Source organism: Phaseolus vulgaris, chromosome 6 (genome assembly GCF_051622355.1).
Source record: "Phaseolus vulgaris cultivar YP4 chromosome 6, ASM5162235v1, whole genome shotgun sequence".
Classification (NCBI taxonomy): domain Eukaryota; kingdom Viridiplantae; phylum Streptophyta; class Magnoliopsida; order Fabales; family Fabaceae; genus Phaseolus; species Phaseolus vulgaris.
In genome coordinates, this window is record NC_143503.1 from 36,801,265 (window position 1) to 36,820,758 (window position 19,494).

At 26.9% G+C, this 19,494-nt stretch overlaps 2 protein-coding genes across 2 annotated transcripts; one reads left to right on the plus strand and one right to left on the minus strand.

Annotated features, from left to right (window-relative positions):
* Positions 1-2,940: 2,940 nt before the first annotated feature.
* LOC150027398 (chaperone protein dnaJ 20, chloroplastic-like) lies at positions 2,941-3,698 on the plus strand. The gene has a single exon (XM_090304048.1). The coding sequence runs from the start codon at positions 3,016-3,018 to the stop codon at positions 3,511-3,513; it is 498 nt and encodes a 165-aa protein (XP_090160174.1). The 5' UTR covers positions 2,941-3,015; the 3' UTR covers positions 3,514-3,698.
* A 3,402-nt stretch (positions 3,699-7,100) lies between these two features.
* LOC137832799 (high affinity sulfate transporter 2) lies at positions 7,101-19,282 on the minus strand. The gene is made up of 15 exons (XM_068641143.1): positions 19,128-19,282; positions 11,010-11,083; positions 10,548-10,898; positions 10,427-10,475; positions 10,137-10,341; positions 9,805-9,979; positions 9,664-9,729; positions 9,459-9,572; positions 9,269-9,385; positions 9,058-9,184; positions 8,451-8,737; positions 8,188-8,378; positions 7,943-8,028; positions 7,781-7,857; positions 7,101-7,490 (listed from the first exon to the last, which is right to left on the minus strand). Exons 3-15 carry the CDS (start codon positions 10,884-10,886, stop codon positions 7,347-7,349), a joined length of 1,977 nt encoding a protein of 658 aa, XP_068497244.1. The 5' UTR covers positions 10,887-10,898; positions 11,010-11,083; positions 19,128-19,282; the 3' UTR covers positions 7,101-7,346.
* Between the last annotated feature and the right edge of the window lie 212 nt (positions 19,283-19,494).

A 19,494-nucleotide genomic window follows, 5' to 3' on the forward strand; every position in this document is an offset into this window, starting at 1 on the left:
CACCAATTAAATTCAATCTGTTTGTGCCCTATTTAAAAAACATTTTATTTATTCATAAGCAATTTGCAATTTGTATGGTGGCTTATCCATCCACGTTGTCAAAATTAAATTTTAGATTATCCACATATTTATAATATTATGAAAATAATTTAAATGAGTCTATTAACAAGTAAAAATGATTGTTAATTGTTAGTCTTCAAATCTACTGTTGTTTTGATTGCAAATTAGTACTTAGAGTAAAATGAGTTGATGAAGTAAGAACTTGAATTTTGAATCAATTTTATATATAAAAAACATATTTTAATTATTTTTATACTACAAGATCTAAAATTTGAACCATAAAAAAAAATTAATTTTATATTATAGTACTAAGAAAAAAAAAACATATTCAACTTAATAAAATAAAGCAAAAATATTGTCCCATATTTACAGAGAATAACACTTCCAAAAAGTAAATATTTTTATAACTATTTTGGGTTTAATAAGAAATAATTGTTTACTTATTGATTTTTTAAAATAAAATGTTATTCTTTTTAAAAAGTAATAAAAAGACTATTGTGAATAAAAATAAAATTAAGATTTAAGATGCCAAGTAAGACGTAATATATATATATATATATATATATATATATGTTAAAAATATTAATGATAAAATAAAACATTAATGAAAATATAAGTTTTATAAAACTTTTCTTGTTAAAGGAAAAGTTGGAAGAAAATCTTAAAAAGTATAATGTAATATAGTAAAATTCACAAATACAACATTTTATGCTTTTAGTAATGCTTGTATTTATGTAAAAAAATTGTTATACTAAAATAATAATAAAAATATTTTTTGTATATTTTTTTAATTTGAGGATGCTATTTTAAAATCGTTCTCTAACAAATATGCAAGGATTCTTTTTAATTTATTTTTTTACAGAATAATTATAAATCCTTACATATAATTTTTTTATTATATTTGTAGTGTTATTATTGTTGAATTCTAATATTAAATATTTTTATTTACAAATTAAGCAATTATTATTTCCATGTGAGTTGGTTGTCTATGAGAGTATTCGGTAGGTCAACCAATATGTCAATTTAGCATTTGAGTGGATGAGAGAATAAATCGATTTTATCCCTTACTTAATTATGTAAATAAAATTAATTAATTAAATTTATATGTTAAACTTCCTTTAATTTGAAGTATATAAAAAATACAAAATAATCCAATAAATATAAATTATAATTAGAATAATTTTTTAATTAAATAAAAAATTATTATAAATTTTTAATAAAAAACTACATTATAAAATAATAATAATAATAATAATTAATCATATTAGAAAATCAATTATATTAAAATGTAATAATTACGAAATTTTCATAATCAAATATCGATTTTTTCCGTTCGCATAGTTGGGAAAAATATTTTAAACATATATACTGCCCTTTGGTTTTAGTGTTTTTATTATTTTATTTTCTTTTATTTCCAATTTTTGTTCAGTTATAATCTATACGCAGTTCTCCTTCTAGAAGTAATAACACTGTGAAGAAAACGCGTTAAATAAGTTACTAAATATTTATCTCGTATCAAAGTAACTTATAAATTACTCAAACAAATTACAAATTAATTATTGATTTTTACTAAGTATAATACATTAAGTATTTTGAATATTTCCTACAAGACTCCACTTATTAATATATTTTACATATTTTTTTTAATTTTCTCTTATGATTTTTTTTCTATGTTTAATAGTAAATGAAATACATTAATATATGTGCTTATCTAAAAATCATTAAATGACGTGAATAATAAAATATTAACGATGGGAAATAAAAGAATGTGTAATTAATATTAAAAGTAATTGGATAAAATTAATGACTAACTAAGAAGTTTATTTTAATTTTGAAACTGTTGAGAAATCATATCGTATACAGAATCTTCTTTCATTTCAACTTTTCAAGCCTCATCTTTTTCTTCACGCGCTCCTTCATAGGAATAGATTCTCTACAGTTTCAAAAATAAGTTCCACACCGCGGAGTGCAATTATAAACCCAACCGCTAAAACAATAATTATTTAATGGATCAGATTTAAATCATATAGTTTTTTAATGGATAAGATATTCCCAGTTCTGGTACTAAATGCAGACGATCCAAATCTCTAGAAAAGTTTGCAATAAACTGACATCAAATGAGCATTTTTTGACTAGTGACTGCTGCACGCAGGCAGAGAAGAAAGATACATATAACAAACCAAACAAATATATATTATTTTTTATTTTTCATAGTTCAATTTTAATTTTAAAAAACTTATAATTTTGATAATGTTTATTTGTTAATTTTAATTGGCTAAATTATTTTTTAACATGTGAAATAAATATGTTTAATCTAGAATTAGATTGAATCAGAATAAAGTGGGTAAAGTTGTAATGTTTTAATGTAGAAATATTAAAGGAAGAAAAAAGAAGAAGAATTAAAATAGTGATTCTAGAATGAGAGAGAGTAATATAATTTTGTATAGTGAGTGATTGCTTGTTGAAAATTGACGGAAGTTAAAGACTTTCTCTTACGTTTTCTTGTTTAAAGAGAGCAAAATTTTCTTATTTTCATTCTTTCTGTGATGTAATGTAACTAAAATCAGAACATTCCACTTAGACTCAAGACCATTCCTCAATGCGTGTTTTGAAATTTATCCATTATACATTTTTATACACTTTTTTTACGTTAATATTAATGTTGAAAATAAGGCATACAAATTACATATACAATTTTGTTTAACAACGTAAAAATTATATATCAATATTATTAATTTAAAAATAATAAAGATATTATTAAACTAAACTAAACTAGAGAAAATGCAAGATGTTAAATAATAGATTTGTTTGTTGAAATCTAAGGTTATTTTCCTTAGATTAGTATTAAAGAGTGTAAGATTTGAATAGAGGTTCTAGAAATGTCCAAGCTCTTATAAATATGTACCCCACATAGTGGAAAGCAGAGTCCCCAATACTGCAATTAGATTCAGAGCAATGGATGTTCTCAGATTCACCTCAAACCCTGCCACCACTCACATGCTTCCACTCTCAAAAAAACACCAAACACAACCTCCTCGTACCAAGTTCTCTGTTTCATGCAGAGCCACAAAACTTAAGCCATGTGTGGAGGAGAACTTGTACAAGGTTCTGAGTTTGAGTCCCGTGAGTGCAACCACAGAAGACATAAAGAAGGCGTATAGATCAATGGCTCTTCAGTACCACCCTGACGTGTGCCATGATGGTTCCAAGAAAGAAGAGTTGACGAGGATGTTTGTGCAACTGAACGCAGCCTACGCCACCTTGTCCAACCCAGAGCTTCGAGCAGATTATGATTATGAGTTGGGTTTGAGAACCAAGAAAAGTGTGGCAGATGAGAGGTGGAGAAGTAGGTGGCAGGAGCAGGTGGTTGAGTTGAAGAGAAAGTCTCACACACGCATGGCACAGAGGGAGGGTTCGTGGGGTTGTAGAGTCAGAGCACAAAACATGAATTGAAAAAACATCAGAAATAGTTTTGGATCAGTCATGTGTTTGAATGTCTCTGTATACGCAGTAATTTGTAGTTCAGTTTTTCAATACTACAAATTTCGCAAGATTAGTTCAACTACACTGGTTCATATGTATCGTGTAATAATATCTATAATAATTATATTTTTCTTGCTACTTCCATATATAATCAACTTTATCCATCAAATCATGAAGTCAAATTTGTTTCTTCTTCTGCAACTATGTAGATAATTACTAGCCGATTAAAAAATAAAATTAGATCATTACTGATATATTTATTCCCACAAAGGAAGATAAACACAACACATTTTGTTTCCCTTTTCCTTTTACACATCAACTCGGGGTTATAAAGCATAAATCAATCGAAGATAACCAAGCAGAACTATCTATTAAAAATTTTGCATAACAGTATGCTTAGAAACAGAGTAACGAGCACCTTGAAGTACTTTGAGGCTATGGTAAAGTTCTTCGTCCTCTTCCTATTAGATTGGAATTTCCTTTACTAGAGTCAAAATTAATACTGATGGGGCTGCTAAGGGGTATCCTAGTCTTGCTACTTGTGGAGATATTGTTCGTGGGAGTATGGGAGAATTTATTGGTGTTTTTTCAGTGTTTCTTGAAGTTCAAACTGTTTTGGTTGCTGAATTTTATGAAGTTATACATACTAGGGAGGAAGCTCAAAAAATGGGACTTACTAATGTCGAATGTGATTCTGCCTTGGTTTGTGCTGCCTTGGTTTGTGCTGCGTTTATTGCTATGACTAATGTTCCGTGGATGCTTCAGAATCGATGAAATACTTGTCTTAATTTTTGTGGGACAATCAGGTTTAGGGTAACTCATATTTTTTGTGAAAGGAATGGTATGCTGATAAGTTGGCTAATTTAGGATTTATTCAAAGAGAATCATTTCATTGGTATAATGGACTCCCAGCTAGTCTGTTCTTAGAATTCTTTATGAATAGATATAATCTACCTATGTATCGTTTTTGTTAACCTATGGGTTTTGGTCTAGCTTCCCATATTTTTATATATTTTTTTAATCTTTTTAATAATATTTTTTTTTCATGTATGATTATTGTTAGTTTAGCTTAGATGTCAAGTTGCATAGTGATACCTAACACGAAAACTTTATAAAATAAAATACTGTAAGACTATGATATATCTTTCAAATATGACATATATTTTAAATGCTACATAGATTGATTATAGTTATTTATTTTCTTCATAATACTCCTTCATCATTTGGGCCAAGAGTTGAAACAACATCAGCCACTGTCAGAAATGTTATTTTCTCCAATGTCATTCATATAAATAAATAGTTAAATGCATGATATGCTATTCATATAATAAATATGAGCTAACTCATGATTTCAAATAGTCATTAAAATAATTTTGGTAATAATCTGAAATAGTAAACTTAGAAAGAGTGGTAGCAGATTCTTCTGTTATTATGTTTTCTTTTTAATTGTACAATCTGTTTTGATGTCTGATTATATTCATAACTATTTCTGCTATTCAAGTTAAATTTATGAATTCTTTTATTTCAGATTATACAGTCCAACATACTGGAATAAAAAATTATATTGGTAGCATCCAAAATTAATATTTTCATTATTTTTTAGGGTGGAGAAAGAAAATATGGGATGCAGGAAGAAATACGCATACATTAAACTTGTGAGCCCAACACAGATCCAATCTAAACGGGCCAAACTGTCCATATTGGTAGCTCTAAAATTAGCTTTACACGTTAGCTCATATCACTCTCTCATGGAATCAGACATCTCAAATTTATAATGAATAAACATTTTTAAATTTTTAAATTATATTTCATGAAAATATTTATTAGAAAATAAATTTAAACATATCAATTTTATTATAAATTTATGGTTAATGATTTCTATTATTATTAATAAGTGAATTTTAAAATTAACTTAACTTTATAAATTATGAATGATTCGATAGTGGATGATCTGATAAAACCAACAAACTCTCACTAAGATAAACTAAATGATTCTCATATCATATTAAGACTTGAAATCTAACTCAACGTGAATTTTATAGATAACTCAACATTATAAAACTAACTTATAATGTGAGGTTTGCATTTACTTATATACAAAATGTTATGATTTTTAATGCTTATATAATATGAAATGTACTAATTTCTAGTTCATGTACCTCCAATGATTATGATACAAGTTTTTTTGAATCTATTAATATTTTTTAAGAAAATATAAAATTTAACTTTAAAATAATATACAAATAAAAATGAAAAAAAACAAGAATTAAGGATTTTTTATTGATTTTTTTAAATGGATTTATTTTTTAATGTGTATTCTAATTTATATAATTTATATATGATGAGGATACTTCAAACAAAACATCTAGAGGTGATGTTTCTTGTTGTGAAAGGTAGTTCATATGTACTTATGTTATTAAAAAAAAAAGAGGGAAAGGGATATTGATAATAAAAAAAAATAGAGTGTGATCACCCTTCCATTATAAAAGTTTAAAACCAATGTGTTGTGTGAGTTTGCAATTGTTTTTTTTCCTTGTAGTCAATCGAATGAGTTCCAAATCAGAAAATGAATTGTTTTGTTTAACTATGTAGTCATTAAATATAAAAAATAATTTATAATTATAATATATAATCGTAACCACATCATAAATTGTTTATTAAGTAGAACTGCCTCCAAAACTACGAGGGCCAAGTATTATTTCATAATGGAAGATAGAGTTTAACTTTGTTTTATTTGGCTAATGCATGCAAAGTACAAATCTTATGACTTCATAAGATATTACTGATCCAATAATACTTAATTATTATGAAAATAAATAAATAATTAATATTAACATTCATATCAAACATAATTAGTGATGATACATATCAGGTTTAAAATTTCTCACATTTTTCATGAAGAAAATGTATGTACAGATAAACTTGTTAATTTAAGCTTTATTCATAGAAAGTATTTTCATTTGTATAATAGACTTTCATCTAATTTTTTTTAAAAATTCTTTATTAATAGGTATATATTATTTTTGTAACTTTTTTTTGTTAATAAGTGAGTTTCGGTTTAATCCTCTATATTTTTTTGTAATTTTTTAATAATATTTTTTTGAAAATACTTATTGAAAGAAATACTTGACAGAACTTGATAAATACGTGAGAAAGAACTAATACTTAATTAATATAGAAGTTAAGAATAATAAATATTAATACCATTCTTAAACAATTAATATAGAAGTCAAGATACTAGTTTATGAGAAAGCAGAAGATTTGGGTGCGTGAATGCATAAAGTTAGAAAGGTGAAGATGGTATTAAATGAGAACAGTACAGAATGTGACAGTACCATTTCCGCATCCCAAAAGCCAACCACACAACAATACATTATGTCACTTTCAACTTATGAACATTCTACTTTTTCAAAGTTTATGTTATGAACACTCTTTTTTTTCTCAAAGGTTATGGAAATTTTATACAACATATTTTAAGGAAATTTATATTCCATTCATTTGTTGATGGTGATTGAAGTATATCATATTTTAAACCAGTTTTTATCTGTCACATTCCATACATGAAATCATCAACTCAATTTTCTTTCTTCTGCAACAAATGAGCATGTGTTACATAAACAAAATAATTACTTACACACAACCTACAGTACAGTCAAACCATCACATACTTTTCTTTTCCTTTTCTTTTTATAAATCTGTGTATAGAATGAACAAAACCAAACACAACTATTGCTCATGCCATTTCTAAACATTTCCTTCAACACTTGATTTCCGACCCTTTACTTCACCTTTGACTTCAACTCTCATACTTCTCCTTCACCCTTTGGACCAAAAGTTGAAACAGCATCAGCCACTGTTAGAAATATTTTATCTTCTCCTATTAAGTCTGTTAACTTTGACGCACAGAGCTTCTCTATCACAATTGGCCCTGGGTTTGCCAAGATAAGCTGTGAAACACACAAAAGAGATTAATGTCTTCAGAATTACTACAAGTTGTTTTCTAATGCATGTGATTATTATTATTGCTATTATTGATGACATTGATTGCACGTAACAAACTCATTTAATTAATTAGTTCACTTAAACTATATCACTGTCAAGCAAATATAATATAGGACAGACATGGACCTTGGAATTCCTTATCATTTTTGGCAAATTTTAAGAGCACAGAACAGAACAAGATCAGTACCCAGAAAAGGTTAAATCTATGATTATTAGTTATTCATTAATTTATTACCTGGACTTTTCTTTTCTGAAGGCTCTTGAATAACTCTTCAAAGGCATGGATGCCACTGGTGTCAATATCAATAACAGCTGCAAGAATAATATGGTAGAGTGAATAAGTTCATTAATTCATGAAAATTATTCTTGAAAAACAGGATTTCTTAGGAACCCTTACGTGACATCTCAACAGTGACATATTCTATTCTGGACAGTCCACTTTTTACCCTTTGGGCTTCTTCACCACTCAGCCATCTCAGGATGCTAAAAAAAATTGAGATTATTAGATTTTGTACAACTAAAATCTAGAATATATGATTTATCATCTAATAGTTCTAATAGTAATGAAATTATTTAAGCTTAAATTAGATGAGTAAAGCAATATCTAGATTTTCTTAACATAAAATGAAAGCAGTGATTTACCTCTCCTTGATATAGTTGGAGTTTGAGAAGTAGATTGCAGAGTCAACCCTGACAATGAGCATGCCATTAATTTGGGTTGCTTTCGGGTATTGCAGGACGTTCCTATAAACAGTAGTTCCTGGAAGCTTCCCTAGTACTGCAGTTCTTGGTCTTGTCACTTGTAAAAGAATTTTGGCAAAAGATATAGCCACCTGCATAAGGAAGGATAAGTAAATGTGGCCAAATCGAATATGCAAAAAAGACAACACCAATCTTCTTATTACCGCGATTAGAAGGCCAATCTCAACACTTTTGAAGACAACACCAAGCAAGGCTCCAATGCAAGCAACAAAATCGAACTTGTCAATCTTCCATAGAAGAATAATGGCTTCAATGTTCACAAGGCCTAGAACTGCAGCTATTATAATGGAAGCAAGCACCGCATTTGGAGTGTACTTAAATAGCGGCGTAATGAGTAGCAGAGTCAATAACAAAACCATGGACATAACAATGTTCGATACTGCAGTTTTACAACCGGCCATGTAGTTCACTGCCGACCGAGAAAATGAGCCTACATAAAGATCAGAAAAACTCCTATTAGTATGACAGTTTTAGGTACAAGAAATTTGTATAAAGTAAGTTAGCTTAAAGTCGACATATAGAGTCGAGTCTATTATGTCATCCGCTATCGGGTCATTATCGGAACATTCATATTATAATGTTTCCCGCACAAACTGTCATTTTCGATTAAAGGGGTGTGTGTTGGAGATCCCAAGCATTTCATAGTATATAAGTTATGCAAACCTCACCTGATAAATCAGTTTTATGAAGTGAAGTTAGATTAAAGGACACTTCTTAACTAGAGACTTAAACATGATTTAATAGTTGTACCTGTAGCCACATAGCAAGATGTTAGAGAACCAGCAATATTCATGGCTCCCATTGCCATCATTTCTTTGTTACCATCCAGTGCATAGTCTTTCATGGCAGCAAATGTCCTCCCAATTGCTACAGCTTCCTGAAATTTGAGGAATTTAGCTGCAAGAGTATGAAAAGAATAGGAATTTTGCTTGTCTAAAGTAGGAAACTGAAAGATGCTTACCGTTAGAGCTACCATACCAGCTATCACACCAATCCGAATACCGGCTCCTAGGTATTTTCCACTGAAAAAAATCTCATTGGCAGATGCTGGATTCACACCCTGCTTAACATGTCTCACCTGAAATAACATACTTTTAGTTTCACAGTGCTTAATTTTGTTTCGACCACTCCCACAATTTTATGCTACTTACAATTGCCACTCCTTTCTTGTCTGCCCTGGTAATGAACACAAAAAAGGTAGACACTATGACAGATATCATAGGAGAAATTGCAGCCACCCAAAAGAGTTTCTTATTCTTTTTAGCCTGTTCATTGCAACAGTGAAGTTATGTTATGATGATGAAAGTTTCAAGAAAAAGGGCATCAAAGAAGGAAAGTTATTGTTGGCATCCTTACAATATACTTGGTTACAAGAAGGAAAGCCAAGAATGCTAATCCAATGACTAGTGTCTCCCAATTCCACTGCAAGCAAAGATTAAAGCAAATTAAATACCAACCCCATTTTAAAGTGAATTTCTAAGCAAAGTGAAACCTTACCCCGTGGTGTGCTGATTTAAACACCGAGCGCATGACAGAAACAATATCAGTTTTCTTGGTGAAGTCTTTTATGCCAAACAATCCCTTAAGCTGTTGCAGTGCAATTGTAATGGCAGCTCCAGCCATGAATCCCACAATGGCAGCATGAGACAAAAAGTCAATCAAGAAACCAAGCCTGCAAAATTCACGTTTAGATTGTAACACAAGACGAGAAGGATTTAGGCAAAGCAGTAAAAAGAGTGAATGAAAGATAATCTGAATTTTAAATCTAACTCAATCTCATATTATCTGAGATTTGCACCACGTGTTTTGAACATATTTATTATATATACCTGAGAACACCAAGTGCCATTTGAGTAACTCCTGCGAAGAAGGTGGCAGTAAATGCAAGACGCAGGTAGTCATGACTTTTGAAGTCGCTGATTTCATCGCTCAGCGTAGTCCCAAGCAAAAGGGACACAACAGCTACGGGTCCAATGGCAATATCCCTCGAGCTTCCCATGAAAGCATACACAAGAGGAGCCACAAAACTTGTGTCTGCACACAGTGAAGGAAAGCCAAGTCATGAAACTAAAAAACTAAGATGCAAGAGATTTTTCTTAAAGTAAATAAAGATTCTCACATAGTGCATATTGGGGTTCCAAATTCGCAAGCTTTGCGTATGCAATGTCCTGCCATGCATTTACATGTTAGAAAGTTATCATAAAAAACACATTTAGTTACAACTGATAGAGCAAGCTCACCTGAGGGATGCAGAGACTTGCAATGGTGAGTCCAGAAATGAAATCACCCCTGAATTTCTTAAGATTGTAATCTCTGCCCCATTCAAAAATGGGGAAGAGAGATTGCAGGCATAGTAGAAAGACTCTAAAGGGAGATTGGCCTTTAAATTTGTGTAAGGGTTTGTCTGGGAAGAAAGTCTCAACCACAGAATGTTTGATCTCTTGGAGAAGTGTCTGCTTAGGAGGAGATCCCACCTTGTGAATATTTGGCAAAGAATCTCCATGCCTACGTGAAGATGCCCCACTTATTATTTCCCCCATGGCTTTTTTCGCAGCCTCGTCACTCACACGCTGACTCATTTAACGTTTCACCTGCAAACCAGACAACACTTTAGTTATGCATTCTATTTTCTGCATGGTCACATTTTGTCATGGGAACTTTCTTAAATGCAAATAATTGACCATAAGACACACTCAAAGTACCAAATGATGTTACAAGCTTGATACTGCACGAACTTCTTGTTGTTTCTGTGATGAGACAAGTGCTTATATAGGATCTGAAATGAGAAGTGATGGGAAATGTCAACTTTAATTGATGTAATGTGTGAGGCTCAACTTCAATTAAACAAATTCTAGTTCTATTTATTAATGCAAGTCAACACCTCACCAACTTGGGAGGGTTAAAAGGTTGAACCAAACATAAAAAAGGGGTTATGGTACACAACACTTCAAAGCCAATTCTCACTAGAACTTCTTCTGATTAATAACACCTAGATAAGGTTAATTATTGCCATTGACCATGATTATCAATTAATTTTCACATTGGGTGGGAGTGTGTTTTTTCTCTTCTCCAATGTTGCTTTGTTGATTATTCATCATTCATTGAACGTTGTAGGACTCGCTTTTAGGTAGAGACAAGTCACAAAGCAATGTGTGAAAAATGACTGAACAAGAGTTTCACTTGGCTTTTCCATCATGATACTATCTAGATATAAAATTAAATCTAATTATTTTTCATTAGAAATAAAATTTGATTTTTATATATTTTAGATTGTTCAAGAATAAAAATGAGTATTGTCTGTATAATATTTTTAATTAAGATATTTATATTTACAAGTATATATTATTTTACAAAAAAAATCTCAGTGAAGTACAATATTATTAATTTTTACTTTTCTCAGTTTTCTAAGCGTGGCTTGTTAAGAAATTATTCACTTATTATATTTGACTTGTTACTTCTAACATTTTTCAATATTCTTCAAGTGCTTTTAGTTTATATAAAAACTTACACCTGCAACTTTGCTATATAAAGATAAACAATAACATGGGATGATTAATCATTGCATTTACCATATTGTAATATTTTCACTATTTTTTTTTCCTTTTATTATAGCTATAACAATTTAAAACACATAAACTAACATATTCTTTACATTAAATTTAGCAATACTAAATAAATACATAAAGAAACTACAATTGAAACATATTAAGTACCAAGAGTTATTTCCCTATTTGGTGGCTTTAGTTGTACAAAAAATGTACTTGAATTCACATGGCAATCAGATATCTTAAAGAAAATATAACTCATTACACTCTTTAAATTAAAAGCCCAATAAAATCCACTGAATTTAGCAAGGAAACATAATTTTTTTTAAAAGCTAATAAATTAGAAAATATTGATTATAGAAGGAAAATAGTAAAACTATAAGTTGTTATAAAGGTTTGATTAGGAGAATTTATATTAAAAAAATAGTAAAAACCAAAAATCTGTAGTATTTTATAATAGGTTTGGGTTTGAATGAATGTGGACAATATTGTGTCCAAGTTCATGAAAAAATGAAGGGAATTAAGGCGTTGATTATTAATTTATAATTGAGATTACAGCACAGCAATTTGCATAGCGTTGACTACAAATGCAATTGCCGCTTTTGTTGAGAGATTATATACGTCATATTATACTTTTGAATGAGACAGATAATTAAATACATTATATATAAGGATAATTTATTTGCAGTAACTTATATAATAAATATTTTTTTATTCTATCTCGTAATTATATTACTTATTTATTACATGTTGTACTTTCTTTTAAATTCCATTTTCTCTCAATCTTTGTTGTAAGAAATGTTACACAATTATGGGTACCCTCATTGTGTTTTTTTAAAAGAGAATTGCTTTTTAAATTATAACTTTCTTTAAAAAAAAACTAAAATTTAATGTTTCTTTATATGCTATACATGTTGAAGAAAGTGTGCTGAGGAAGTTGTTACTAGTATATAATTTCTTAGATCTTTAAAATGATTATATAGAAGTAAATAATAAATATTTAACCACGCAAATAGTGATTAAAAGTGGCTACTCAAAGGTTATGGTTAATTATTTTGAGAAATAAAAACTTAAATTATAAAGCTGCAACTCTTTATTTAAAAATTGGTTCAACTGAATTATTATTCACGCTATCGTATGTTTGATGTTTCCTAAGCAAAAGTCTGACGAAAAACAACTATTTTAAAAAAAAATAAAAATGAAGAACTTAACTGGGGAAGGGACTCATCGATTTCATCTCCAACATGAAGATTTGTTTTATTATTTCATTATTTTCGTGTGGTTTTTTTTATTAATCCGTTATCTTGAAATAATAAAACTAAGACCAAATCACTTATTATGTACAATATTACTTACTCCATGTTGTTATTTATGGATAATGACTCTCTTGCATTCTTTATAATTTCCACTTACTTTCATCCATGCGAATGAATTAAAATACAAAATTGTGAGATATTTGATGAGTGATTTTTTTTATTAAGTTAATTATCATTTGATCTCTTAATCAGAATGTTATGTGAAGTTAATCTTATAACTAATTAATAAAATTAAACCTTTGAGTATGATGATAGCTTTATAACCTACTTGTTGCAATGCTAATTTAATGCATGCACATGAATGGGCATGTTCATCTCTCTATGTCTAGTTAGAGACTATAAAATAAGAAAAATAAAGTGTTAATAATATATTCTGTTAAATATATTATTTTTTTATTGGTTGAATTATCTAAAATTACAAAAAAAAAATTGGATTTATAATCTATTTAATGAATCATACTCGTGGCTATTACATTTATAATAAATTTTATTCAATAATAAATAGTATGTTAAAAATATAATACAAAATGTATTATGAAAGATGTGTTGTTAGTATTACACTACAAGAAAATCATAAAATACAAACATTTTTAGAGATCAAAATAATTAGTTGCAATAGTAACTAAATTATAGACATTTTAGAAACTAAAACAAAAATTGGTTTTTAAATTAGTTTCTATTATTATTAAATAGTTTCTAAATTGGTATTTAATTAGCAACCAAGATTTTAGAGACAAAATTTAAAAACTAAATAATTAGTGATTAAAACTTTGGTTGTTAATTAGATACCGATTTATAAACTATTTAACAAACTAATTTAGAAACCAATTTTGTTTTAGTTTCTAAAATGGTCTATAATTTAGTTCCTATTACAACTAATTATGTTGGTCTTTAAATATTAGTTTTTATTTCATAATTTTCTTATCACTAAAATTAATATAAAATATATAAATGGAATAATCTCTTTACTCACAAGTTTACTTAATAATAAGAAAGAGTTAAATTTAAAGTAATTTTTAAATATAATATAGAATTTAATATAATACTCTTTTATTGATTTATTTTCATGTTAAAATTTAACTTAAGTGATTTTCATTCTATTCAATCTCCTCTATATCTCCAATTTGACTTTGGTGATGTAAATGTTGAGTTTATATAATTAGGTATTTCTCTACATAATATTATTTTTTTCATCTTTCTTTTGGTTTGATTTACTTAATGAACTAATGAAACATTATCATAAACATGCATCCCATGATTGCAAGAAAAAAATGATTTGATTTTAATTTATAAAACCTTAAGATTTTAAAATCCTCGAGGAATGCATGGTTTGGTGATAAAAGAATAATCCTTCAAGTTTTGTCACTGCCACATACCCTACCATCCTAATAAACATTTTCTCCATTGATTGTGTAACGCTATTAATCACATTAAATTAAAATAATTCTAATCATACATTTCTAAAAAAAAAAATTGTTAGACATCTTATACTATCGATTTTTTTATTAATAAAAAATAACAAATAAATATAAATAAATTAAAAGGTAACTTAACTTTTATATAAAAAATATAAAAAATAATAAGATAAGATTTCACATCCACTTCAATCTCTTTCAAATTCTCAACAAAAATTATGAGTTATTTCTTATTAAAAAATCAACTAAAAATGCCCACTCTCGATAATAGCCATGAATTTCTTTTATGAATCTTATATGTTCCAATAATATTTTTCCACTTTTACCTCCAATTTTTTATTTTATTTCAAATAGAGCAATATCATCTTCCAAATCTTATCCTTTATTCATTTCTAATGAGGTTCTCTGGGCTATATATTTTATTAAAACTTTTAAAGGAAAGGTATTTTATTAAAAAAGTTAAAATATTATTCTTTACATAATTTTATAGCTTTTAAGATAAATGCATTTTAATATCTACCTCGAAATTTTAGTTAACTTTGTAAATTTGTAATTATTTAAAGAAAGTGATTAAAGAAAAACAAAAAAGTTCAGAAAAAAGGAAGCAAGTCATAATCTATATTACAAAGTTGAAAAAGGGAGTTACACCAGGAAGAAAATTCACGATAATGTAATTAAAAGTTATAGTTTCATTAGGTTTTTCCGTTACAACGTTGGATTTTTTTTATGCAGTCGAGGGGATAAATGTCACGAAATTTATATTTAAAATTGAAAATTATATTTTACAAAGAAATTTTATATGTAACTTAGTAACTTTTTTGTTGCATTATACAAGTAAAAATTTAGGTGAAATTTAAATAAAAACAAGAGAATGCTGGCAAGTAGCAATCTAATCTTATTTAATGATATATTATTCACGCTTTAACTTAAAAACATATATTTTATAGAATTTTTATTTGAAACCAAAGTTTTTTTTTAATGTAAGAAAATGATGTGTTTATTCTTATAACTCAAAATCTTATTTAAATCTAGAATCTTAAATTAATTGGCATACCAACATACTTTAATGGAAGATTTTTCTAGATATTATAAAATTAATAGTTAACCATTTATTTATTTTTCTTCTAAACATTTTTTTTAAAATTATTTATACTAAACATGTTAGAATCAATGTGCTAAAAAATAATTAAAATATGTTTAGTTTTCTTATGTAAGGACCTATGCAAGATTAAATTTTAGGACCAAGGTTCGTTCAAACAAAATTCAAAAGGAAATTTAGATGCTTTAACTATAACTTTAAAATCACGTTTCTCGATTTAATAGTTTCATTATTATTTTCTTCATTTAAAAGTATTAAATTTCTAATACACATGCAAAGTTTTAAACGATTAAAATAAAATAAAAAAAGAAAATATTTGTGTTTTGCTAATTTGTTTAGCACATAATTAATTTTTACAGTGAAAATTGAGTTCGTAGTCATTTTGATCTTTGAAACTGCAATTTCTTGAGAGTCAATTTTTTTTTTAAAATATTTAGTGTTAAAATTGCAATAATTATGTTTCGTTATTAAGTATTGCGATGATACCATATTTTCATTAAGCTGTAATGTTTAAGAATGATTTTATATTAAATTGTACGTTTTTAAAGACTAATTTAACAATATATATGTTCTAAAATTCAAGATTAATTTGTACTTTACATATTTAGGGATAAAATTATATTTGTAGTTTTTTCAATAATTATTAGTACCAGTTTACTCTTTCAAGTATAAAAATGATTACTCACCATAAAAAAATTATATACGAAATAAACAAGACTACTAAGTGACCAGAAAGAAATGATTATGATAATTTTAAATTTACAGAGCGCTTAAGAATATTTATAATGGAAAAATTTTATTGTAATATAAGTTATACAAGTTGTTTAAATTTTAAAAAAAAAGTCATTTATAAATTGAATAAAGATTTATATTTAAAAAGTGTATTATTTATATTAAAATGTTTTTTTATTCTCAAACAATTCTTATAAGAAACTTGTATGATATATGTTGAAGAGTTAAGACGACTATAATTTTAAAACTTGAATTAAAACAGTTAATTAAACTTAAATAATTACGAAATGATATAGATATTTAATAGTTCATTTATATTGTTTGGCAACTTTTAAAACTTGGATGTATATTTTTCATCACTTCTCAAATCTCAACAACCCACTACCACTTCTTTTCTACATCAAATGCAACTTCAACCCCAAAAAATAAAAACATCATTAACATTTAAAACTCCTGATTTCACTTTAAACATTATTTTACATTATAAAGCTTTTTCTCATTTATCAAAACACATATATTATTAACATATAATTTTTTTAAAAATTATTTAAAAGAAAATAAATCAATAAACGTTAGGACCAATTCAATTTTTTTTTTTTAACATGCTAATACCTAATTATATGATTTTATAGTCATTATAATTGAGCCTGGGTTCACTTTCTCTGTTTCTCATTAACTCTACATAGCTGGCACTGCGCGTGGCACAGGTGTAACAGTATTTCTTTATTATTTAATTCTGTTAAAACTTTAGATTAATTTAAATTGTTATAAAAATATTATTCAATTAAAATATTTTCTTCTTCTAATTTTAAATCTATAATTAAGTGTATCAGGTTAACATTAATTACAATTAGATAGTTTAATTCAGGATTGAATGCATTTTTTTTTGTTAATTTATTGTATAGATGAAAGTGAGATAAAGTTGAACGAAGTGAATGAAGTTATAAAAAGATTTGAGGGTATTACTGTATATTTCCATCTCCTATCTTAATAAAAATAAGTAAAAATAATTTTTAAGAAATAATTTTTTACATTATTTTTTACCAAACAGTTTATATTTTTATTTATTTCTTATCTATTTATTTTTACTTATTTCTCTTTATTAAAAAATTATCATGTTCTCTTTATTTCTTTTCCTCTGTACCAACCAGAACATTAGTTTTCTACTTTTAGTTAAATATTTTATCTACATTTACACCTCGGTATGATTTATACAATATCTTCTAATCACTACATACTAAATTTAAGGGTTGAAAATTTATTTTAAACTTTTTTTATTAAATAAAAAATAAACTTAAATAAGTTTTAAATAATTAATATAAGTTCAGTTTTTTTTAGTAATTAATATATTTTTTAAAGATTGGCACTACATAAAATATACTTTTTTTTTGTTTAAGTTCCTCAAAAAAAATTTATTTATATTTCATCTTCATTATTATGTTGATTTTTTTAATTGATTCGTATAATATTTTTAGAATTCTCTTTTAACTTCAACTTTTTTTTATGATAACTACGAATATGTTTTTCATTATATCTTAGTGTATCATGTCAATTCAAATAATAGAAAAAATTATATATATTAGTTTTCAATAATATAAATTTGAAATTAGAGTATTCGATTTGAAGAAAAAAATGATAAAATAATTAAAACAAAAATAGTTCATATATTTAGAAGTTGAAGTCTAGAAAAATATGGATATGTCTACATTCATTTTTACTGGTTTACTTAAGGAAAACTTGTTTAATTAAAATTAATTGAATTTGAACCACTGGTTACTGTCCACGTGGCCCTAGGTTGTTGGGCATGCACGTGTTTGTTTTCTCTTCTTAGTCGATGACTAATTCACTCCACTATTTTATTTATCACTCACTAAGTTTTTTTAACCACCCACTTTCCCATCAAATTTGCGTAAGCACATACTTCAAATCTCCTTTGATGTCATACAATACTCATCATGTTTCACAAAATAAAAAAACGAAAAATATGGCTAATACTTATTGATTTTATTATTATTAATTCAGATTTTATTACTCTTAAATTATTTTACCGTTATATTGTATTAATGGTCAATTTATAGACATGTTTGTATTCCTAGTTTATAGTTTCCAGTAATTATAATTATATATATATATATATACATATATGATTGAGTGAATCAAAATGAATAAAATCAGTCTTTTGCAATTTTGTGCATTTAATAAGTTGCTACAACATTTTTCCTTATCTTATTTTCTTCAATTAGCTCCTACAATACTTACGCATACTATTATAGATGTTTTGATAATAGTATAATAAGTAATTTGATAAATACAATAAAAATTATTAAAATAAACTTAAAATGACTATGGTATCATGTGAAATAAATTTTAAATTTAACTTAATTTTATAAAACCAACTTATAAAATAAGATTTACATCTATTTATACATCATCAAATTTTTTTGTTATCAACCCATATCATTAATAAAAAAATTGTATACTGAATATATCATTTCTCAAATAGTTTTAGTTTGTACCATGAAAATGGATGAATAAAACAGACAAACTGAGTTCCATTTCGATGAAAACTAAGATTAGAAATGAATAAATAGTTTTCCAATTTTTTCGTGATAAAAAAACACAAAGAGAAACAAATGTAAAAGCTACCATCATCACAGCTTCAAAGCATTTAATGAAGAAGAAAGTGAAAAGCAGGAGTAAAAATGAAACTCACCATGAGTAGAGGAGGTTCTTCAATGGCCTCAACCACATAAGAATTTGCAGAATTTGAAGGTGGAGAAGCTTCAATGCGCAGAGTCGTTTTCTAAATCATTGGCATCTCTCTCTAATCTCTAATACAAAACACACAAAATGAATTGAAGTTTGGATAGAACTATGGACTTCCAAACCTCCTTTAATAGCAACAAAAACTAGGTGCCAAAGCTCATCATAATCAGAATCTTAATTTACAAAATAATTGAATATTGAAGTAAACTTCTAGATATAAGTTTTTGATTTGTTCGTCATATTATGTACACATTCATTTGTTTATTTTCCTTTCAAATTCATTAGTAATTTTATAACAAAAATAATATGCAGAG

Bases quoted from the DNA above. Each gene is read 5' to 3' on its own strand.
- LOC150027398 (XM_090304048.1), top strand. From the start codon at position 3,016: ATGGATGTTCTCAGATTCACCTCAAACCCTGCCACCACTCACATGCTT.
- LOC137832799 (XM_068641143.1), bottom strand. From the start codon at position 10,886: ATGAGTCAGCGTGTGAGTGACGAGGCTGCGAAAAAAGCCATGGGGGAA. The intron at 8,379-8,450 runs GTAATAAGAAGA...TTCCTTATGCAG, and splicing joins AGATTGGCCTTCTAATCGCG to GTGGCTATATCTTTTGCCAA. The intron at 7,491-7,780 runs GTAATAAATTAA...TGTGTTTCACAG, and splicing joins TTCAGAAAAGAAAAGTCCAG to CTTATCTTGGCAAACCCAGG.